Source organism: Equus caballus, chromosome 26 (genome assembly GCF_041296265.1).
Source record: "Equus caballus isolate H_3958 breed thoroughbred chromosome 26, TB-T2T, whole genome shotgun sequence".
Taxonomy (NCBI): Eukaryota; Metazoa; Chordata; class Mammalia; order Perissodactyla; family Equidae; genus Equus; species Equus caballus.
The window spans coordinates 48252483-48276119 of record NC_091709.1 but is presented as its reverse complement, the minus strand read 5'-3'; the positions used below and the strand labels follow the sequence as shown (position 1 = coordinate 48276119).

General features: G+C 51.2%; 1 protein-coding gene across 16 annotated transcripts in view; it reads left to right on the top strand.

The window, feature by feature from the left end:
- LSS (lanosterol synthase) overlaps positions 1-22804 on the top strand; it is a 31032-nt gene extending 8228 nt beyond the window's left edge. For 3 of the 16 annotated variants that reach the window (XR_011433052.1, XR_011433059.1, XR_011433060.1), the window contains exons 7-22: positions 914-1049; positions 1401-1509; positions 1931-2049; positions 3060-3157; positions 3747-3774; positions 5414-5470; positions 6130-6201; positions 6552-6602; positions 7278-7427; positions 8239-8335; positions 9062-9167; positions 16922-16987; positions 17494-17574; positions 18410-18618; positions 19539-19617; positions 20270-22804. Coding sequence is in view for 6 of the 16 variants with exons in the window: in XM_023630339.2 (XP_023486107.1) it covers positions 914-1049; positions 1401-1509; positions 1931-2049; positions 3060-3157; positions 3747-3774; positions 5414-5470; positions 6130-6201; positions 6552-6602; positions 7278-7427; positions 8239-8335; positions 9062-9167; positions 16922-16987; positions 17494-17574; positions 18410-18580; positions 19539-19617; positions 20270-20401 (1552 nt within the window). In the remaining 10 variants the exon portion in view is untranslated. Of the gene's footprint in view, positions 1-913; positions 1050-1400; positions 1510-1930; positions 2050-3059; positions 3158-3746; positions 3775-5413; positions 5471-6129; positions 6202-6551; positions 6603-7277; positions 7428-8238; positions 8336-9061; positions 9168-16921; positions 16988-17493; positions 17575-18409; positions 18619-19458; positions 19618-20269 lie in introns of all 16 variants that reach the window. The other 13 variants (XR_011433053.1, XR_011433061.1, XR_011433062.1 and 10 more) reach the window with 7 other exon arrangements.
- Positions 22805-23637: the final 833 nt, after the last annotated feature.

The following is a 23637-nucleotide window of genomic DNA, read 5'->3' as shown; positions in this document are numbered from 1 at the left end:
AGGCACTGAGCAGTCACTAGGAGGTGATATATTAGGTGTATTAGGCTGGTGTCTGGTGTCAGGGAGGACTGTGTTGTCTGTGTCCCCCACACGGTGGGGCCCTGGCACTGCTGGGTTTCGAGGTAACTAGAGCTCCGCTGATCCTGGAGTAGTTTTGGAGGGGGTTGAGTTAGAGGGTGAAGGGCAGGTGTGCAGGATGGAGAACCAGACCCAGATCCACTCCAGCTGCAGAAAAGCTGGAAATATTACCCCAAAATGTAAAAAACACCCTTTAAAGTGAGTGGAGGAGCCCTCAGGACATTGAGGGAAGTGGTGGTAGTGGGGGCTGCTGGGTATCTGCCTGACTCACGATTGGGAGCTGGGAAGGTGCAGTCAGCTCTCTGCAGTCTCCCAATGCCCTCATACATGAGGACAGGAGGCTGAAGGGACAGGGTGGAAATAGTACCCCCATTGCACCGAATGGGCGGCTGGAACCATCCAAGACTCAGGCCTTGGGAAGATGCGACAGTCCTAAAGGTTTTTGGATAAACTTTATTCTGGAATAGTTTATCTTTTCCAGAAAAGTTGCAAAGATCGACCAGAGCTTCCGTTTCCCCATTAGCAAGGTTTTATGTTACTGTGGTCCGTGTGTCACAATTGAGAAACTCACAGACAATCCTGAGCATCTAGGAGCTAGGTGTCCTGGTTTTGGGATGCATCTGGCTGAACCAGGAGGAGGAGTTGTCAGCTCTCTGCAGAGTGCCCTAGGAGGGTTTGACTGCACCCACAGGAGCATGGCTGTGAAGCGCTGGCATCTGTGCCGACTTAGTCCAAGAATAGCCGTCCACCCTGTGTCCACGCTTAGAAGGGCCTGGGGCTGCAGCAGTGGCAATGTGGGGGCCCGGGGTTGCCTGCTGATGCGCTGTCCCCCCAGGCTGTTTCCTGAGTGGGCACCTGCACATCCCTCCACCCTCTGGTGCCACTGCCGGCAGGTCTACCTGCCCATGAGCTATTGCTACGCCACCCGGCTGAGTGCTGAGGAGGACCCACTGGTTCAGAGCCTCCGCCAGGTGAGCATCCCTGGGCCTGGGGTCACCCTCCAGTCTGACTACACAGGCCCACATACCTGAGGTCTGCAGAGCTGAGTCCCCTGGAGTTAGGGTGGAGCCTCCCCTGTCCTGTCCCCTAATTACCTGAGGGGCTTGTGTGGCAGGATGAGCCGCAGCTGTCCTCCAGTGTCTTGGAAGGGCGCAGGGCACCTGTGAGCAGAATCCTGGCCCATAGTGTCTCTCCAGGAAGCAGGCCCTGAGATGGGGTTGGGGTGTAGGATGTTCATTTGGGTGTCCCCTTGGGAAGGAGGAGAGGCAGATGGAGGAGAACAGCTTTGGGCAGACCGTGGCTGAGGCACTGCTGCCCTGCAGGAGCTCTACGTGGAGGACTATGCCAGCATCGACTGGCCGGCGCAGAGGAACAACGTGGCCCCTGATGAACTGTACACACCGCACAGCTGGCTGCTCCGTGTGGTGTATGGTGGGTGCTTTCTGAGGGGCTGTCATTTGGGTCCTGTGGTGACAAGGGGTTCTGGCCGTGTGTGCCTCATGTCCAGCAGGTCTGCCCTGTCCTTGCCCTTTGAGTAAGCCTTGGGCTTGGGCTCCCTGACAAGAGGATTCTGAGCTGAGGGCCTTGGAGGTGCCAGTCATTCCTTCCCTAGGGGAGGGAAGGGGCAGGACCCCATGAGGCCCAGTCTAGGATGTCGGGGAGAAGCAGGCTGCACATTTCGGTGTGAGGGGGCCAGTGGAGGACAGAGGAAGGAAGAGCAGAGCAGGGCAGGCTGGAAGGGCCCAGATACTGCCCTGTGTGGAGTGCTGTGCTGTCAGGTCTGTGCCTAGGCCTGGCTGATGCCAGGAGCTCCTGTCTGTGCCCACTGCCTCTGACACCCTTGACCTTGCAGCATTCCTCAACCTGTATGAGCGCCATCACAGTGCCAGCTTGCGGCAGCGGGCCATCCAGACACTGTATGAGCATATCGTGGCCGACGACCGCTTCACAAAGTGCATCAGCATTGGTCCGGTCAGTGCCCGCTGCCCACTGGGTATCTGGGCCTGGGGTGGGCACCCAACTGCAGCTCCTGGGTGGAGTGAGGACCTAGGATGGAAGGCCCAGAGGCCAGGTGCCCACTGGCTGGCACAGGGTGGGGGAGGCCAGCTCACAGTCATGGGGTCACCAGTGCAAGAGGCAGAGTTATAGTGAGCTCCCAGGTAGGCTGTGACTGGCCTCCGTGCTGTGCTGGATTAGCCTTCAGGTTCTCTGGGTGAACCCAGTTGGTGGAGTGTCACCGAGCCCCACTCCCAGCCTTGCCCCTACCTGTTCTCTGGCTCTCATGTGACCCCAGCGGGTGGTAAACCCTGATGTCTCACAGAGCAGCCAGTTGCTTTCCTTTTAGCAGCAACGTGGTTCTGTGGGGGATTCACTTTAACCTTTTATAAAGCACGTCTGACTTAAGTTAGAAATGCAGTTTTTGGATCATGACTTAAGAGATCTCAAAATAGAAGATGTAGACCTTTAGCACATTCTGCTCTGAGTGGCAGTGCCTACCACATAGGACTTGTCCCCCATCTCTCCTGGGTCCCTCAGATGGTCCTATCCCTAGACCCCAGAGTTTGCTAAGGCAGCTCAGGATGCACCACTCCCCACATGTGCCCCCCGGGGCCCCTAGCCTAGCCCATCACCCTCATGGGGGTTCTGCTTGGTCAGCAGCTGACTCGGCTCATGTTGCATCTTATGGGACGCCCTGCCTTCTTCCTGCTGCAGTGCCCACTCCCTCCTGTGTGTAGGCGCTTCGGCCCCCCCTGCCTCCCTGAGAGGGAGACCACATCTCCTGGGGCATGACTGTGTCTCCGTCTGTTGCTTTCAAGACCTGGAAGCAAGCAGCAAGTGCTCGGGAAATGCGGGTTTGAGCAGAAGGCCACTGGCCCAGAGCAAGGCTGTGCTGGGACCTCGGTGGACTGGGCTGCGTCCCTCCCACCTGGGAGCCGCTGCAGGTCTGGAGCCGAGCCCTGACAGGCCCGTGTCTCCTGCAGATCTCAAAAACCATCAACATGCTTGTGCGCTGGACGGTGGATGGGCCGGCCTCCCCCGCCTTTCAGGAGCACGTCTCCAGAATCTGCGATTACCTCTGGTGAGGGCAACTGGGAAGGGCCCGGCTGGTGAGCGTCGTATTTGGTCCCTGACAGATGTGGCTGAGAGCTGAGTGCAGACATGTGTGAGGGCCTTCCCAGGCGAGGGTGCCGTGGGGTCTTGAGTCACACTTGGAACCAGCAGCTTTAGGGTTTGTGGATGAGGGTTGTCTTTGAATTGAAAGATTTGCCACCTAGCAGAAACTTTGGGTGGTTCCGGAAGGTAGAACTAGGAAGCCTGTGGGTGGATGGGGACAGGTTCAGGTGAATGTCAGGAAGACCTATTGACAAGGAGAGCCTGTCAGTATGGATTCTGCCCTGAAGGTGGGGCTCCTTGTTGCAGAGGGACCACAGAGGACAAGTGTGGTGCACAGCAGGGAGTCCTGTGTTTAAGGGAGGTCCTCTTCCCTCTGCTGGCTACAGAGGAGCCTCCTCGAGTCTCAGACCCCTGTTGAATGTGAGCTCAGGGAAGCCGTGCGATGCACCCACAGCAGTTAGCAGGCTGCTCTCCCAGATGTGGGCTGTGGGCAGCTGCCTGACCTCAGCTCTTTGCCCATTGCTGCCTGACATGGGCTTTTCTCATCCTTGTAGGCTGGGCCTTGACGGCATGAAAATGCAGGTAAGCACGGCAGGGCCTCGGCGCCATTCCTGCTTTGGGGCTTCCCTTGCTACCATTCCTGCTTTGGGGCTTAAGATTCAAAGATCAGTCCTTGCAAGTTCTGGCCATGTGAGGTGGGCAGTTGCAAGTCCCCTCAGTCCTGCACCTGAGTGGGCACCCCTGGGCTTCTTCTGGGTGTGTGCCATCTGGTAGGGATTCCAAGAAGCCCCAGAGGGGTCATAGAGGAGCTGAGGGTCTGCAGTTACCCTGTGGGAGTGGAGCAGTCTGTAAACCAAAGCAGTTCAGAGTTGCGGGTCAGGAGGGGACGCATGTCACACAGTGATTCTTGCTCGGCCAGCCCAGTTCTGCTGCAGGACAGCTGACCTCAGGGCTCGCACACTGCACCTGTCCAGCAGAGGGCAGGAGGCTTTGGGTGGGAGGAGAACCCATGCCCTCTGTGGCCCCTGAGCCGAGCACCTGCGGAGCCACCCGCCTTTAAGGGCTCGTGGCCTGCATCCCCCAGTTCTGAGATGCAGTCCCACATTATCGTTCTCCACATAGGCTCTTCCACGACTTTGTACTGTTTGGCTAATTCCCAGCATTCTGATGTTGGAGATGATGTTCTGGTACCGTCACCCCCCACCCTGGCTTATTTCCTGTGTGTGACCCTGAGGGTGGGGGTGCCAGATCACAGGACGGTCCTGGCTACAGGGGCCCTGGGGGCAGCAAGCCTGGAAGCCGTAGGGCCAACCTGTGGGGGTTTGCTGTCACTCACCTGGCTCAATGTGCAAATGCAGAGCCTCCAGCAATGTCCTCAGGTCACACAGGCCACTGGGCCCTTTGGGGCAGGCCCAGCTGTCCCCTGAGCGCCCTTCCTTCCTGGATGATTTCTCCCTCAGGTGTCTATTTGGATCTGACTAGTTGCTTCCTCTGGGCCCTGTATTTTCTGCAAACTGGTGGTTAGACCCTGAGGCTTGATCTGGGTCAGGTTTCTTTTGGCTAGGCTGTGTGTTCTTCCCACATGTGGTCCTGCAAGGCCATGATGTCTGGTGCCCCCTTAATGCTGCTGGGTGGTCTGTGCCCCATCCCCATCATCTGCATGTCTGTCACTGTCCAGCTCTACCTCACTGGGGTTTGGCCTCTGCTGTTCTGATGGGACTAGAGTGTTGACCAATGAACCAGGCTCCCAGGGTGGGATTTGAGGGGGGCCTTCCTAGCCTTGTCAAGGCGTCAGCCAGGCCCAACCACCTTTAAGTGTCCTTGGAAGCTGGGGGTGTTTCTGGTTGCCACTGTGACTGGGGCGCAAGGCTGTCAGTGGGTGTGGGCAGTAGAGGCCACAAGTGGTAGTCGTACAAATCCTAGAAGTGCCCTGAGTCCTGTCTTGGCTGCTTAGGGTTAGGGTTAGTAAAGGCAGATGGGGCTGTCTGACCTGCGTCCACCTGTAGGACCAACCCCTCTCAGGCCCTCGAGGGCTTTGCGGAGTACACAGAGCCCAGAGCCTGGGCTCAGGAGTCACCTGGGCTCCCATCTCTTTGCAGGAGCTGGCGGGAGCCCCTAGACCCCTTCTCGGTGTCCCATGCTCCTGTCAGATCCCAGGAGGCAGTGGGTGGGTGGGAGGATGCTGCAGCAGATGCTGTAATGACTCATTCTTTCCATACAGGGCACTAACGGCTCCCAGGTCTGGGACACAGCATTCGCCATCCAGGCAATGCTGGAGGTACGTGGCTCTGTTTCCTGGTTCCTGAGCCTCCAGCTGACCTTGTTGTGTGTTCACCCTGCACCCAGCACAGACCTGGCAATGTGGACCCTGACTCTTCGCTTACCTGGGCTCTGAGGCCTCTGGCAATAGTCCCACCGAGGCAGCGGTCCCACCGGCAGCTGTGGGTGGTGGGCTGGCTTAGAGGCTTCAGGAGCAGGGAGCCTTGTGAAGGCTATTCCCAAGGAGGCAGGACAGTGGGGTTTTCAGAAGGGGGAGTGGGCTCCAGGCTCCTTTCAGTACTCACGCTGCTTGTTACAAATACTTCTGAGTACATACTAGAGAGGAGTGAGAATGTATTTTTATGCTGGTGGGAATGAGGTTGGTGGGATTCTGGAGAGCCCTGAGGAGGGGTCTGTGCTTGGTGAGTGCCTGCCTTACATGGGCAGGCACCTCTGGGCACTGGTTGGGGCAGGTGTGGGGTGGACTATGTCTTCTGCTCACTTCATTTCTCCATCATGTCTTTTGGACTTGTTGGCAGAAACCCAAACACCCCAAGACTTGGGTGGGTTTACTCCTGGTTCCCAATGGTGGCAAGATGTCACCAGGATCATCTGGGAGCCAGTTCACCCATGCAGGCTTGTGCCAGGGAGCACCTCAGCCTCTGTTCTCTCTTCCAGGCAGGTGCACAACACAGGCCCGAGTTTTCATCCTGCCTGCAGAAGGCACATGAGTTTCTCCGGATCTCACAGGTGAGGCTGAGTCTGTCTTATCCCTGGAGGCAGGGTGGGATTCTGAGGGAGACCTCCCACTGGCAGGGGTGTCTCCTCCCTGCGTCCGCCCTCTGCCCCCTCACCCTGCCCTCTCCAGCTCAGGGTGAGCCCTGGTCGTGTTTCCCCTGCAGTGGGTGGGGGCTGTGGGTGGTGGGCTGCATGGGTGATGCCTTGAGGGTCTCTTCTGGCACTGATGGCGGGTGAGACGGTAGCAGCACTGTGTCCCCCACATCCTGCTGTGCTGGCCCCTCCCTGCACTGATGTCTGTGTACAGTAGTGACGTATTCTCTCCTCTTACTTCCCACATGTGCCTCTTGGATGCTGCCTAGATCCCAGACAACCCCCCCAACTACCAGAAGTATTATCGCCAGATGAACAAGGTACCGCAGGCCAACCCCACCTGCCCCAGTTAGCTGGGCCTTGCCTTCGAGGAGGCTCTTCCCTTGGCTTCTTGGGGCTTCCTATTCTGGTAGACACACGGTGTGGGGTTCCACCAATGTCCCCAAGATATCCCCAACTGAGGAATTGTGTACGAATGAGGTAGCTGAGCCGTGTGGGGCTTCTGCATGCAGCCACATCACATGCTGTGTGCACACATGTGTCTGCCTCGCAGACAGATCAGACAGCAACATGGACAGATGTTAAATAAGCTATAAGAACTTAAAATTAGAGTGACAGGGGGCCGGGCAAAGGGAAGAAACGGCAGCTCCTCCTCCATTGTGCGTGAGAGTGTGGACACAGCCATGGCTGCGTTCTCACAGTGGGTCAGGAGGGGGCCTGTGGACCTTTCCTGTGCCCACCCTGCAGTGGAGTCTAAAGGTGGTGATGGGTAGAGGCTGTAGCCCTGTGGGGGTCTTTGTGCTAGAAACCGGAGGCCTGTCCGCATGTGTGTGGCTTGGGGCTGTGGTCACACCTTCATGGTGGACGGGCCTCTGCCCGAACTGTGGCCCTGCACGAGTGAAGAAGGTGCCGTGGCCTTGGGTCTTGGGTCGACTGAAGACCAGGATGTGGGCTTGGCCCTCTGCCCTAGCAGTTACAGGTCCCTCACCTTCCAGGGTGGTTTCCCCTTCAGCACGCTGGATTGTGGCTGGATTGTTGCTGACTGCACAGCTGAGGCTTTGAAGTCCATCCTTCTCCTGCAGGAAAAGTGTCCCTTTGTCACTGAGCATGTCCAACGAGAGCAGCTCTTTGATGCTGTCGCTGTGGTGAGGCTGCTGGGCAAGGGGCTCTGGTCCTGGGCACTGAGGGTGCTGTACATGCAGAAATCCCAGCCACCCCACCACAAACCCTCAGGTCTCGTTAGCGCTGCCTGGGAGGTGTGCACTTGCCTCTACTGCCCACGGGCTCTGGGCAAATGCTCCGAGTTGGGCAGAGGGGGGCCTGTCCTCTGATGGCACCTGTTTGGAGAACTGTGAACTGTGCTGGGCCAGCAGGAGGCCCTGTGTGAGTGCGTACACAAGCCCTGTGCTTCCCTGATGGGTGTGCAAGCCGGCAGCCCTGGGGGTGGGGAGAGCCCCTGGGGTGGGGAGGGCCCAGGATAGACTCTGGCCAAGGGGTGACTGCTGCAGCTCCCGAGTTTTCTCTCTGGTTCCAAAGGTTCGCAGACCTGGTCACTCTCCATGGGCCTTCCTGGGGAGGGCTGGCAGTCTCCGCTGGCTGCCTGAAGAAAAGATGAGAACTTCTGTTTGTTTTTCTGCAAAATCCTTTTAGCACATCCAGTTTTTGCGAATGTTTTATAATGGAGGTCATATAGTTCGACAGTACTTACATGATTTATAAATGTGCAAGCATGCACGAGTAGCGTGTGTTCCAGATGGTCACTCATGGAGTACCAATTGATAATGGTTGCAGTCCACTTTCTGGGCACCCAAGGGTCTTGGCTTAACATGAAAACCAGCTCCCTGTTCCCCATTCCTGTCCCATTGGTTCTTAGCCTTGGGGTGCTTCTAGCAAGCTCCACAGCATGGGGGCTCCCACACATGCTCAGTTCTCTGGATGTTCTCTCTCTGGTTTTAGTTGCTGAGCATGAGAAATCCCGATGGAGGGTTTGCCACCTACGAGACCAAGCGTGGGGGGTTCTTGCTGGAGCTGCTGAACCCCTCGGAGGTTTTTGGTGAGTGGTCGGGCAGTATGTGGTGCATAGACCCAGAGCCCTGAGTTCTTTCCCCTGGCTGGGGGCAGTGCCAACAAAGACACTAGCAGGTGATGGCAGATCCTTTAAGGAGCTCCCAAGCGCCGGAGACTTCTGTGCTCCTTGACTTCCATGGGTAGTGGTAGTATTTCCTGGTTGTGGATGGAAAAGCTGTGGTTGGTGAAGGATTTGGTGGGATTCACACCTGGATCTCCGGTCTGAGCCTGGGCCGGCTCCAGCTCTGTCCTCTGTGGAGGCTGCCCTGTCTTCTGAGCCTTCCTCATGCAGCCCAGGGTACCTCGCAGGGAGGTGTCGGGGGGACCCACTGGCCTTGTGTCCTTTACACTGTATGTCATGACTCTGGTCTGCAAAGTCAGGTTCTTTACCCTGGTCTGCCTTTGTGTGCTCCTGCACCCCTCCACCCGGGGCCCCATTTGTCTTGCTCCTATAGCTGTCAAACATATTCCCGTGGAGGGCTTTTTAGGGTGGGGTGCTGCTCTGCTGTGCGCCTCTCCTTCACCCTCCCATTGGCCCAGCAGTCCCATGGTGATACCTTCCTGGTTTCCTATGGAGGACGGTCAGGCTCTCAATGTGTCGTACAGCCTCTGCACATTATGGCCCTCTTGTTCATCATGATTTGGCCTGACCTGCCAAATTCGGTGGGCAAGGTGAAGCTCACGCACCTTGATCCTTGCTTCCCTCTCCCAGGGGACATCATGATTGACTATACGTATGTGGAGTGCACCTCGGCCGTGATGCAGGCGCTGAAAGTTTTCCACAAACACTTCCCGGACCACAGGCCGGAGGAGATCAGGTAGGGGTGGCCTTGGCAGAGACATGAGGTCACTCAGCCACGGGGACCACCAGCTCAGGCACTGCCAAGCTTGGCACTGAGACCAGGCTGTTCTCTAGCTTAGATGCTGGCGTGGGAGGCTGCTCACAGCCAGGGGACTCCATGGAGTAAAACTCACTTATGCTCCTGAATCCCTGTGATGTGTCAATATGTGCTGGGGGCTCAGGTAGCACAGTTATAACACAAAAACAAATAATTGTTCACATCTTAATGTTAAAAAAAAGATACGTACCCCCAACTCCACCTATGTCCAGATGAATAGTAGTTTTCATTTATTTATTTAGTTGGTGAGGAAGACTGTCCCTGAGCCAACATCTGTGCCAATCTTCCTCTGTTTTCTATGTGAGACGCTGCCCACATATGTGGCTTGGCTTGATACACAGCATGGCTTGATGAGCAGTGCGTAGGTCTGTGGCCAGGATTTGAACCTGTGAACCTTGGGAACTTGAAGTGGAGCGCACAAACTTAATTGCTATGCCACTGGGCCGGCTCCTAAATAGTTTTTAAATAAACCTTTCCCATTGACGTCTGGTACTTGCACAGAGAAGTGCACAGATCCTGCATGTTTCGCCAGACGAGTCATCATGACATGGACACTTGTGTGACCTCATCAGGCAAACACACGTTTCCAGAAGCTCCCCTCCTAGGTCTCTTGGAGCCACTTGGATCCTGCACAAGTGGAATCCTACAGTGGGGCTCCCAGGTCTGGCTGCCTCCTCTCGGCCTCATGCTCGTGAGGCTGAGCAGGCAGCTGGTGGAGCGGCAGTTTACCCTTCTCGTGCTGTCGGCATGTCTGGAGTGCAGAGGCCACAGGTTATTCTTGTGCTTGTCATGAATCGTTCTGCTGTGAACACTTGTATGCTTGTCTTTTGGGGCACAGAGGTATGCATTTCTCATGGAACATGGACTTAGGAGTGGGCTTGCTGTGTTGTGGGGTACACCCCTGTGCGGTTTTCACAGATTCTCCCTCATCCTGGTGTGATTCCATCATTTCATGGTCAACATGGTGTAGACACAGCTTGGTCATGATGTGCTTTCCTTTTGTCTATCGTTGGATTCAATTTGAGAAGTATGTTGTTTAGGATTTTTACAGCTGTGGTTATAAGAGAAACTGGTCTGTAACTTTCCTTTCTTATAATGTCCTCATAAGGTTCTCCTGCGACAGTCATACTGGACTCATGAGATGAGTTGGAAATATTTTCTTTTTATATTTTCTAGAAGAGTTTGTGAGATTTGTGTTATTTCTGCCTTAAGTGCTTAGGAAAATTCACTGGAGAATCCAGCTGGGCCTAGAGTGGTCTTTGAGGAAAAGTTTTTAATTTTTAATCAGGAGTTCAATTTCTTTACTAGTTACAGGACTGTAGATTTTCTTCTATTTATTTTTGTGTCTGTTTTGGGGATTTTTCTGTTTCAGCTCGATTTTGTGTTGACTGGCACAGAGCTGTTCAGGGTCGTCTTCAACAGCCATGAGTCTGTCTTCATTTTCCTTCCTGACAGTGGCTTATCTCGGTCTGTTCGTCACTCATAGTTCATCAGTCTTACTAATCTTTTTGAAAAATCCATCTTTAGTTTTTGATTCTATCTAGTATACATTTATTTACTTTTGAATGTGTTTATTTTTGATTTCATCAATTTTTGCTCTTTCTTAATTTCTTTCTACTTTATTTCTTTTTCTAACTTAAATGGATACTTACATAAATGATTGTGAGGCTTTCTTTCTAAATGTGCACTTAAGTCGATAAATAAGTTTTGATATATCATTCAATTAAAATTGTTTTCCATTTCTATTGTGAATTCTTCTCTGGACCATGAGTTATTTAGGAGTATGCTGTTTTATTTCCAAAAATATTAGAGGATTTTCTAGTTTTGTTTTTCCTGGTTTCCTTCTGTTCTGGTGGGTGGTGCAGCCACAAGGGGGCACTGTGTCTAGTCGTCCTTTTGTCACCCAGGCCTGGCGGTCCCCAGCCGCATGCTGTGCTGTAGTCGATCTGTGGTCCTTTTTTCTGGGCACAACTTGTCATTAGTGAGACCCTCACAGAATTGCCCTTTCTTCTTAATAAATCACCTTTTCAAGAATTATAATACAAGTAAAGCATGCTCTTTGAAGGAGACATGGAAAATGCAGAAAAATGCAAAGAAGAAAGCAAGTCATTCCCCATCACCCCTAAGGAGACTGTGATGTTACAGTGTGATCACACACTGCTGTGACCATTCCTGGGCTGTGTCTTTTTCGTAACTGGTGAGGTTTCTGCAAGTAGGTAACTTCCCGTGTCAGTTAGCATTCTCCTCCAACAGGAGTTGTGATGGTTACAGGAATTTCATTATTTTACTTACCCAATAGCCTTTTGGTTATTTCTAAATTTTCATTGTTATTTCCAGCTTTTCCTCATTTTAACTTTAACCAGTATCCTGTTGTCAAATCTTTGTTTGGGACCGTTATTATTCCCTAGAGCCACGTGGACTTGGGGTCAGCCTGCCTGCGTAGACCCCCCTGACTCTGCCCCTTCCTGGCTGTGTGGTCCTGGCCCAGTCACTTCACCTCTCTGGGCGTCTCCCCTTGCTGAATGGGGGCATAGACGGCCCTGTGGAGCTGGCAGGGTTGATGCTACAAAAGCAGGGGGAGATTGTGTGGCACGTGATAAGCACAGAATAACTATTGTTATCTTGTAAAAGTCACTGCTTTGGAAGGTGCATAATGAAGATTTTCTGGTCGAGTTACTTATGTCCATTTCTTTGGAGACTGCTGAGCTACAATATTTTTTTCTGGGTGTTTATAGGTCATTTCTGTTTCTTCTTTCACATATGAATTTGCATTCTTACCCTTTCCAATTTTGTCGCTAGGATTTTTCTGTTTTACTTATGTATTTAAGCACAGTAAGTAATTTTGTATCTTATGTTACAGATATTTTTCCCCAATTACTTTGCTTTTTTATCTCTTTAGAGAGTTTGGACATGTTTTTAGTTTTCTTTTTTTTTTTTTTGAGGAAGATTAGCCCTGAGCTAACATCTGCCGCCAATCCTCCTCTTTTTGCTGAGGAAGACTGGCCCTGAGCATCCATACCCATCTTCCTCTGCTTTATATGTGGCATGCCCGCCACAGCATGGCTTGACAAGCAGTGTGTAGGTCCACACCTGGGAGTTGAAACGGCAAACCCCGGGCCAGCAAAGCAGAATGTGTGAACTTAACTGCTGTGCCACCGGGCTGGCCCCAGAAGTTTTTAAGTTTTAAATAAAGTAGTCTAATTCGTTATATTAAAACTTTTATCTGGGAGAGTTTTTGAGATATAGTTTGAGGTAGCCAGTTACTCTAACACTGCATATATGGAACATTCCATCTTTACTACATTGACTTGAATTCTCCCTTAATTTCAAACTTAGCAGAGAAGTTATAAAAGTAGTTAAAAGCTCTCCTGTTCACCTCTTACCTAGATTCTTCAATTGTTAACATTTTACTATATTTGCTTCATCATATTCCGTCCCATATGTACTTTTTCTTGAACAATTTGAGAATATGTTGCAAATGTGATGTACCTTAATCCCCAGATACTTTGGTATTTCTTAACAAGGATATTATCTTATGTAAATATGAGTCACAATATTAACATTGATATAATACCATTATTTAATCTACGGACCTTATTTAAATTATCCTGGTTGTCCCAATGATGTCTTTTATAGCAAAATTTTTCCTTGAGATCTAATCCAAGATCATTGCATTGATTGTCATATATTACTCTGTTTTAACCTGGAACAATTCTTTAGTCTTTCTTTGTTTGATGACATTTTTTAAGCGTATGGCAGGTTATTTTGTAGAATGTCCTCAATGTGTGTTTTTCTGATGTTTCCTCGTGATTAGAGTCAGGTAAGGAAATTACATAGTTGGTCAGGAAAATCACAAAAGTGGTGAGGACTTCTCAGTGCATCACATCAGAAAGCACACGTCAACTTTGACCCCTTGATTAAGGTGATGACTAGTTTTCTCTGCTATAAAGCTACTACTTTTTTCTTTGTGAGGAGAAAGTTTTGGATTATGTAAATATGCTGTTTCTTATCAATCTTCTACCCGCTAGTTTTAGCATCTGCTGATGATTCTTGCCTGAAGCAGTTACTCATAGGATGGTTGCAAACTGTCCTTCCATATTATTAGATGGCGGTCTACTGAGAGCTTTTCCTTTGCCTCTGTTTCTTTATTTACTTTTACTTACTCATTTTTGTGGACTCATGCGTTCTTAGGCTATTGATTTTTTATTTTTTATTGTGTTAAAATATATGTAACATAAAAGTTACCATCTTAACTGTTTTTAAGTGGTATTAAATAGCACTCAGCTCAGTGGTATTAAATACACTCACATAATTGTGCAACCATCACCAACACACATCCCCATAACTCTTCAAAACTGAAACTCTATACCTGTTAACACTAACTCCTCGTTCTACACTGCCCCCAGTCCCTGGCACCCACTATTCTACTTTCTGTCTCTATGAATTTAACTCCTCTAAGTTACTCATGTAAGTGAAATCATACAGTATTTGTATTTTTGTGACTGGCTTATTTTGCTTAGCATAATGTCCTCAAGGTTCATCCATGTTGTAGCATATTGCAGGATTTCCTTCCTTTTTAAGGCTGAATAATATTCCATTGTATGGATATACCACACTTTGCTTATCCATTCATCTGTTGATGGCTGCTTGAGTTGCTTTTACATTTTAGCTATTATGAATAATGCTGCTATGAACGGCATTTAAAATGTCTCTTGGAAGTCACTTCAGCCAGAAGGGGAGGGGCTTGCAACAATGAGAGGAGGGGCTGCAACCTTGGTCTCAAGCCTCTTGTGTGCACCTCTGTGATCAGAAGCAGCATCAGAGCCAAGATCCCCAGTGTTTGGAGAACAGGGTCCTTTTGCACACACAAGGTCCTGCAGACTGTGTGCAAGCTGCTCCAGGAACACGTGCACAGTTGCCTTTCAGGATGGGGGAGGGGGATGGGTAGCTGCTACTCTGCTAAGAGCTGAAATTGACCCAAATTGACTGCAATTTATCCTCCAAGTCTTTCCCTGGAAGTTGCAAGCCTTCAACAGATTCCAGAATTCCAAAATTGTTACCTTAGACAGATTCTGCAGTTATGGCTCTCCAGGTGGGGAGATGGACTCCAGTGCTTCCTGCTCTGCCACCATCCCAGAATTCTCTGCAGTTGATTTTAATATTGATCTTATAGCTAGACAGTTTGCTAAATGTAAAAAAATTAATACACTTTATCTTACAGAGGAGTTTTAGCTTTACAGAAAAATGGAGAAGAGGGTTTCTGTTTATCCACTCCTTCCCCAACCCCATTCCCCTGTTGTTAGCATCTTGATGAGTTTGGTATGTTTTTTTAACGGTTCCTGAGCCAGCATTGATACATTACTATCACCCAAGGTCTGGTTTACATTCAGGTTCACTCTGTGTTGTACATCCCATGGGTTTTGACAGATGAATAATGACATGTATCTGTTGTTACTCTATCATATGAAGTAGGAGCCAGCCCTGATGGTCTGACAGTTAAAGTTCAGCACACTCCACTTCAGTGACCCGGGTTTGGCTCCTGGGCTCAGAACCACACTGCTTGTCTGACAGTAGCCATGCTGTGGTGGTGGCTCACATAGAAGAACTAGAAGGACTTACAACTAGGGTACACAACTCTACTGGGGCTTTAGGGAGAACAAAAAAAAGGGGAAGATTGGCAACAGATGTTAGCTCAGGGCAGATCTTTCCTAGCTAAAAAAAAAATTCCAGTTTCCCTCCTGGTGCAACAGATGATTTAAAAAAACAAAACAAAAAAGATATTGTAGGGAGTAGTTTGCTGCTCTCAAAATGTTCTGTGCCCTGCTTGCGCATCCTTCCCCTTCCCTCAGGCCCTGGGAGGGTGGCCTGTAGTTTGTTTTCTTGTTCTACTGCCCTAAGACCTATAGTATCGTGCTTAGCAGAAGTGGTAATGGTGGCATCTTTGTCGTATTTCCTGATTTTAAAGAGGAATGCTTCTAATAATTCTCCATTAAGAATGGTATTTACTGTAGGTTTTTGGTAGTTACCCCTTCTTAGGTTAACAAAGTTCTTTTCCTAATTTACAAAGTTGTTTTTTCCCTCCATTGTGAAGGAGTGTTGCATTTTAGCAGATGATTTTCCTCTCTCTGTTGAGATGATTATATATTTATCTTGTTTACCTGTTAATGTTATAGATGATTATTGTAGATTTTCCTCATGTTAAAACACCTTTGCATTTCTGGGATAAACTTAACTTAGTATTGGTATGTCTCTACTATATTCAGTTTTCCAATATTTAGTTTAGAATTTTGGCATCCATGTCCGTTAATGAATAGCCTGAAAATTTTACTTTCCTATTCCCTAGAAAAGTCTGTGTAAGATTAGAGGGACTATTCTTGATAATTTAGTAGAATTCACTTATAAAACTTCTGGGCCTGCAGTTCTTTTTCTTGGTAAAGTTTACATTTTTTGACTCATATCTTTAGTAGTTATGGGACTATTCAGGCTATTTCTTCTTGAGGCAGTATTGATAAGTTGATTTTCTTAGTAATCAGTACATTTTGTCTGTTTTCAAACATACTGCACAAAGTTTTCTTATTTTCTCTTACTTTTCAATTTCCACTGACCCTACAGTCATATCACTTCTTTATTCCTGATATTACTCACTTGTCCTTGTCCTTCAGTTGTGGTATTAGTTATCTATTGCTGAGGAATGATGTTACAACACACTTGGTTGGCTTGAAGCAACACACTTTGATGACCTTGCGGTTTTCTGTGGGTCAGGAATCCAGGCATGGCTTGGCTGAGTCCTCTGCTTCAGGATATTACCAGGCTGCAGTGAAGACGCTGGCCAGGACTGGGTCTTGTCTGAGCATCAGCTAAGGAAGCATCTGCTCTGAGCTCATGTGGTTGTTGGCTGGTTTCCACTCCTTGCAGATTGACAGCCTCAGGGCCCCATCTCCATGCTGTTGGCTGGAGGCCACCCTTAGTTTCTTCCCATGTGGCCTATCTCTGTGGTGGTTTCATGAAAGCCCGCAAGGGAGAGACTCAGTAGAGACAGGGGTCTGCTAGCAAGATGGAGACTTGACTGCCCACGTGACATTGTCACGGAGGTGACCTTCCATCAGCTTTGCAGTAATCTGTTGGTTAGAATCAAGTCACAGGTGTTGCCCTCGCTCAAGGGGAATGTGACACAGGGGTGAGCACCTGAAGGCAGGGGCCACGGGGAGTCCCCTTCGAGTCTGTGTCTGTACCTTGACTCTAGCTTTTTCAGAGAACCAGGTATTCTTCAGAAGTACTAGTCAGACTTTAGGATCTTCTTTGTCCTCTAAATTTATCATTTTTTCTCTAACTTTTTATTTCTTTTTTAAATTTCATTTTGTAGGATTTACTCAGTCTGTGTCCCTGACATGGCATTCAGTGATGCTGGTCCTGTTTGTTGCTGCCTCTACCAGGGTTTGCCCTGAGGTGTTACTTTCCTCTTGCGTTTCTGTAACTGCCAGTCTGCTTCTCCCCTCCTGTGTCCTGTGATTGCTGCTTCTTTGACCCTTGTATCTCTTCTCTGAAGCGTTGATTTTTACATATTTTTATAAGGGAGACTACACTCATTATTTTGAGACCGTAGAATGGGTGGAGTTGGGATGGGTAAATTGCTGTTTTGCCAGAAGGTTCAGTGGGCCATCTTCGTGTTGCAGGGAGACCCTGGAGCGGGGCCTGGAGTTCTGTCGGCAGCAGCAGAGGGCTGATGGCTCCTGGGAAGGGTGAGTGAGCTCCTGTGTGGTGGGGTAGTCTCTGCGCTCTCGTGATGTTCAGTTGTGTGCTTCTGCTACACCGGGAGTCCCTGGGAGTGAGCTGCCAGCAGTGAGCTGGTGGGCCTGTTCCTTTTTGAATGCCTGGCCTTCACCCTGTGGTCATTGCTGAGCATGGTGCTAAAAGTGGTCTGGCCAAGGGATGGGTACCCGATGCCTTATTGTTGTGTCTGTGCTTACTCACCTCCTTCCTCTGGGTTTGGGCCAGTTCTTATCTGCCTGTTGGTTCCAGCAGATGGAGCTGCACCCTGAGGGCCAGGTTGGGCAGGTCTGTCTTATGTGGCCTTAAAGCTTAGGCACTGGAGTATGTGTGGCCTGCTGAGGCCATGTGGATGTGTTTCTTGAAAACCACGGCATGGCCCATGCTGAAGGGTGTTGCCGCAAGCCCACCCTTGTGCACGCCCGTTCTGACGAGAACTAGAGAGCTGAGGCTCCGTTTCCCCTTTGTCTTCCTCTAGCTCCTGGGGGGTTTGCTTCACCTATGGCACCTGGTTTGGGCTGGAAGCTTTCGCCTGCATGGGGCAGACCTACCGCGACGGGTGAGTGCAGGCATTTGCCCCCAGCGGGATGGGAGTCTTCCCAGTATAATGCTCCCCTGGGGGTGTTTCTTTCTGTGATGTTTGATTTGGGGGTGTTTTTACTTTTTTAAAAAAATTTTTTTAATTAAAGATTGGCACCTGAGCTAACAACTGTTGCCAGTCTTTTTTTTTTCTTCTTCTTTTTCCTCCCCAAATCCCCCCGGTATATAGTTGTATATTTTAGTTGTGGGTCCTTCTAGTTGTGGCATGTGGGACACCGCCTCACCGTGGCCTGATGAACGGTGCCATGTCTGTGCCTAGGATCCGAACCCGGCAAAATCCTGGGCCTTCGAAGCAGAGCGCATGAAATTAACCACTCGGCCATGGGGCTGGCCCCTACATTTTTTTAAACAGTAGCTAAGATGAGTATTCCAGAAAACGTATGACTCACCAGGTTGAAAATTTTTCCTGCCTCACGAGTTGGTAGCACCTGTGTGTGTTAAAGGTGCTTGGCTGAGGTGCTGCCTCACTGCTCTCCGAAGCTCCCTGACCTGTGCTGAGAGGAGGGAGGAGGCACAGGTCTGGGCCGTCTGCAGCTGCCTCACACAGCTCTGCGCTGCCAGGCAGATGTTTAGTGGGGTGGTCACGTCAGAGAGGCCGTCTGCAGCTACAACTTTATCCTCCCAACAACCCTGGGAGGCAGGTGTCTCTCTGCCCTTCACATCACATGGAGTGCAGGCTGCCCCCCCACGCACCCTTCCCCTCGACCCCAAGGAGGCCTGGCCAGGGCAAGAATCCAGGGGGCCCAGGATCCTCCCCAGTGTGATGGTGTCTCGTGTCTTGCTGGTCCCTACAGGGCTGCCTGTACAGAAGTCTCCCGGGCCTGCGACTTCTTGCTGTCCCAGCAGATGGCGGACGGAGGCTGGGGGGAGAACTTTGAGTCTTGTGAGCAGCGGTGTTATGTGCAGAGTGCCGAGTCCCAGATCCACAACACATGCTGGGCCCTGATGGGTCTGATGGCTGTCAGGTGGGGGCGACGAGACAGTTCCTGAGCCATGGGGTCAGGTGAAGACGGGACACTGAGCCTGGTGCCCTGGTGGGGTGCGGACAGCCAAGCTCTGAGTGCAGGGGTGGGAGGAGGCGAGGCCTGCAGGGCCACACCCATAGGTTGATTCCTGGGGCAGGGTGGGAGGTCTGTCCCAACAAGTGGGTCCTGCCAAGAGGCTCACCTTTTAGAAGAGGCCGACCCCACAGTGATAGCAGGGAGATGAGGTGGTGAACAGTGTGAGGCATGGCACACAGATATGTGCACATACCTGCATAGTGTCCCAGTCAGTGCTGCCCTGTTGGGTTTGGAGCCATTTTGGGAATCTTCCTAAAACTCCTTCAAAGCTGGGCCAGGTCAGTGTGAGCAGGAGCAGGAGCAGAGTCTCTGGGGGGCCCCCAGGGTCGGGGTGTCGGGGACCAGCCCACAGTCTACCTCCCACAGCCAAGCTTGCTCGTACTCCATCCTGAACCCTTGATCCTTCCGGTGTCTCATCCCTTGCCAGGATGATCGAGGATTAGCACATGTGGCTTTCGTGACCCTCAAAGGGCCCCTAGGGCCAGTGGGGTGGGGTGGGCACAGGGCTTGGCCTCCTCCTGGTAGGGAGCAGAAGGGCAGAACCTCATGGCAGGGGCCGCTGGGGCAGGTCTCTGCGGGCAGGGCCTCACCTGGCCGTGTTTATGGGGCTCCCCACTGGCCTGTTCACCTCCATACTCGCTATGTCTTCCCCTCTCAGGGTGTCTGGGAAGATAGCCGGGGAGGGCCTTAGTGTTCTGACGTTCCTGACATGTATGTCGGTTTAGGTTTGTTCATCTTGACACAGTTTTTCCATCTGTGTCCTCATGTGTGGCTGCATGCAGGTGAGGACACAGTTTTGGCTGCAGCCAGAGGTGGTCTCATCCAGAGAGCTGATGGGCGTGTTCAATGCCTCCTCCCCCAGGCATCCTGGTGTAGCGGCCCTGGAGAAAGGAGTCAGCTGTCTGCTTAGAAAACAGCTCCCCAATGGCGACTGGCCCCAGGTATGCTATAGGGGTCTGAGGAGCTCAAGGCCCAGCACTGACCTCAGTTTGCACAAACATTTTCACGTCCCACCGTGCCCGCATGTCCCTCATGCGGTGCTTATAGGTAGGGTTTTAACTTTGGGAGTTTGAGATTCATAAACACTACCAGCAAGTGGGCTGTGTTAGAAGCAAATCTGTGATGGGTGGTCAGGTCCCCAGGTCCTGAACTGTTTGCATGTGGAGCACTGGCTTGGGGCAGGGCTAGTGGTGCTGGGGAAGAGCTGGACGGGGAGAGGCCACAGGCCAGGACATCTTTGGGCTCTGCCGGATGGCCCCTCACTATGCAGAAGTGTGGGAGGCAGACTCCGCCTGTCCCTGGGGGCATGAGGGCACAGGGTTACATGAAGCTGACCCTTTCCTCTTGGATGAGTCAGGGGTTGATGTGGCTGTGAGGGGCTGGTCACCCAGGCTGAAGGGTTTGCTGCAGGGCCAGGGGTCTGAGGGCTGGGATGGTGGCACTGTGACTGATGCAGGGCAGGAGGACCGCCTGCTGAGGCTCTCCTGCCCTGATGTCCCCCTAGCCGGCCAATCCTCCAGCCAGGGTCTTGGTTCAGGGAGCCTCTCAGATGCTTGCTGGAGGCTCTGTGTTTATTTCCCTGTGTCCTTTCAGGACAACATGAATGGGGTCTTCAACAAGTCCTGTGCCATCCACTACACGAGCTACAGGAACGTCTTCCCCATCTGGGTCCTCGGCCGCTTCTCCCGCCTGTACCCTGAGAGTGGCCTTGTCGGCCACCCTTGAGAGCACACCTGTGGGAGCCTGGTGGGGGGGGGGGGGAGCTGGGCACAGGCATCCGGTGGGGCTGCTGAGCAGCAGCCATCATGCAAGTTTCAGGCAAGGTTGGGCATCTTGGCCAGGCTGTGGAGCCCCCCATTGCCCTGCCCAGCTGTCCAGTGCCCTTCACTGTCCACTTGCACAAGAGTGAGGCCTGGGACCAAGCCTGTGGCAGAGGTGGGGCTGGTGGCTCTAGACACTTGATTTTCATCATAGGTTTAGTTCTGAGAATAGCTTGTTGGGCTCAGGTGAGGAAAGGAACAAGATGAACCGACACCGGAGAAGGCGTGGTACCTGTTCTCACCATGGATATGGGGCTCGGAGGGCCTCTTGACCAGTCGCTGAGTTCTGGGGAGATGAGCAGTTGTGCCTCATCCATGTCCGGCCTGGTGCTGGTTTTGGGCTGGGCTTGCCCCCAGGCCGCCTCTTCCTGTGCCTTCTGTCGGTTGGGCTAAGGGATGTACTGGCTTCTCTGAACAGCCTGGTGGGGGGAGGCTGGGCTTCCCTGTTCACCTGGCCACCCAGGGCTTGGCAAGGAACAGGGACTAGACTTGCTGAGTGTCTTGTGGCTGCACGGCGGGGAGCTAGACATGGCACGCTGACCCTGCCCCAGAGCTCGAGCTCGCCCACGCTGTATCACGGTTCAGCCAGTTTGTGGGGCACCAGTACCCCTACCTCCTGAGTTTGTAGTCTTCTTGTAATGACAGAAATACACGTGGGAGGCCAAGTGTAACAAAGGAAGAGAGGTCGTTAGCAGTTCAGTGGTTACCACTGTGGGATACTGCTGTGTGTGAGGGACAGCTGAACACCCCAGCCTGCCGCTCACCAGCCACCACAGCCAGCCAGGCAGTTGTGACAGCCCAGGGCACCCTCACAGCTGCTGCCCACCCTCATGCCCTAGTTTGTGCTCTGAGCTCAAATCAGGGCCAGATTTTTGGCGCGTATGCCTCTTGGGTGGTAAACCTCTGAATTCCCCCTGGCTTCTAAATTTGTCTGGCCTGGCATGCATGATCTTGGGGCTCAAGATGGAAAACCCAGGTCCTGTATTTGCCTTTAAGCTACGAGGATGAGTGGCTCAGATCTCCAGGGCTTCCCTGGGAATGTGGCTGTGAGGAGTTACCAGGAGCTTTGATGAGAATAAAACCCAGGGCTGGCGTTACTCCCAGGGCCCCACCCTGCTTCTCACCCACCCAGCATCCCCTCCGTTGGCTGATCTTCTGTGTTACCTCCTGGACTGGCAGCAGCCCCTGGCCAACTGTCTGCCCTCAGACAGCCAGAGAGCCGCCTGGATGCCCTTCTGCCCTGTCATTCCCTGCCCATACCCTTCAGGGCCCACGCTGAGGCTTTGCACCATGTGGCCCCTGGGCACTGTCCTGACTCTCCCTGGGGCTTGCCTGCTTTAGGGCCTTTGCCTGAGCTGTTCCTCCACTGACCTCCTGCCCCATGGTGGTGCTGCTGTCTGCTCTGAGCCCTGCAGGGCCAGGTCACATGTATACAGGCAGGACCCCGGCTCCACTGGCTGCCACTGTGTGGCACGTAGCGGGGTTCAGTGGGTGCCTGTCGAATGTCAGCACTTTTCCGCAGACGTTTTTAAACAAGGCTTATTTTGGCTGAAGGAACCTTGTTGGGATCAGTCAGCTGGTTTGCCCCCACACTTCTCTTCTTGGCCATGTGCACCCCAGCTGGGCAGCAGCAGCACAGACGGTGCTTTACCATGTCTGCTCCTTGCAGTGGCCTCTGCCCCTGGAAGGCCCCTGGGCATGGCAAGGTCACTGGACAAAACAAATTTCCTGGAAAAGAAATGGAAATTTGCTTTAATACTGAAAATGTTATTGAAAGTCACTTATTTGACCAGCTCCCCTGGTAAACAGACACTTGATTTCCTGAAACAGGAGCAGGGCTTGATTGTGTTTTGTCTCATCCTGGGATCAGTCTTGGATCCGGGGTTTTCTGAGACTCACTTGGGCATCATATTGGACGCGGGCCCACCACTTCCTCAGTTTCAGGGAGCTAGAGTAGCTCCTTGAAGATAAGCAGGATGAGTCTCCAGTTATTTCAGGGGAAAATATTTGCTTCAACCTGATTAAGAATCACGTTCTCTATCCTGGATAACAATTCAAATTATTTTCTTTTTGGTTATTGGGAACAGATTTTGAATATTATGGGAAAGTTTCTCTGGAGCCATATTAGGTTTTCTGTATTCACCATGATGTGAACTTCAGATGACCCTTTGAGGAATTCTCTAACTGGAAATACTTAACTCACAATGGAAACTTATCTCTAAGAAAATACTTTTCTTTACTGAACATAATCAATATTGCTACATAGATTTAAATTTTATTTAGGCAATAAAAATGTTTTAAAAATTAATGCTGCCTACTGTTGCTTCTTCATTCACTCATCTCTCAGCTATTATAATAATTATAGGCTAACTGGTCAGCTTGACTTATTTTTATCTCCATCTGCAGTCTAAGTTTTTATTTGTAATTCACTTTGTCTCAAAAAGGAATTAAGGCTAGAAACATGAGGCAAAGGGAGAAAGGCAGGAAAATCAGATGGGATTGGGAGGGATGTTAGGACATGAGATACATGCCAGGGGTTCTGATTAATTTGCTATTGTTGGCCTCCAAATTTAGTGCTCAACTTCCTGGGAGGCAGCTGGAGAGGAAAATTCAGAGTGTAAGACAAAACCCCTGTAGCTTAGGAGATGTGTATCTCACTGATTGTGGGGGTGGGTCTCATAAGAAAGGGGGTGTCTGGGCTGTTCCTCACTACACCTCTCCATGGGACATCTGGTCACAGCAGAATCCACAAGAGAAGCCCCTCATGGGTAGCTGAGGATGCAACTCTGGAGAGCTGGATAAATTTACTAGGAACGCTGGGGCAGCACTTCTTGAACTTGGGCTCCCCTCGAGGACATGTGACCTTCATGCCTGGCATTTTCACTTGGAATTTCTGGTGTTGTCTCAAAGACCCCCTTTCCTCACTCAAGAGGATGGTGGTGATATGGATAACATCAGGTTACTTATTTTCTTTAGTGAAAATAATTCAACTATTAGTTTATGGTGACTATTATTGATAGCAGATGATTTCCAGCCTTCACTGCCCCAAGGGGTGTCTGACACCCAAGCTTGAGACAAGTCAGGAACAGCTGGTTTACATGGCTTTAGGCAGCCTCAGACACCTACCCCACAGCCAGGCCT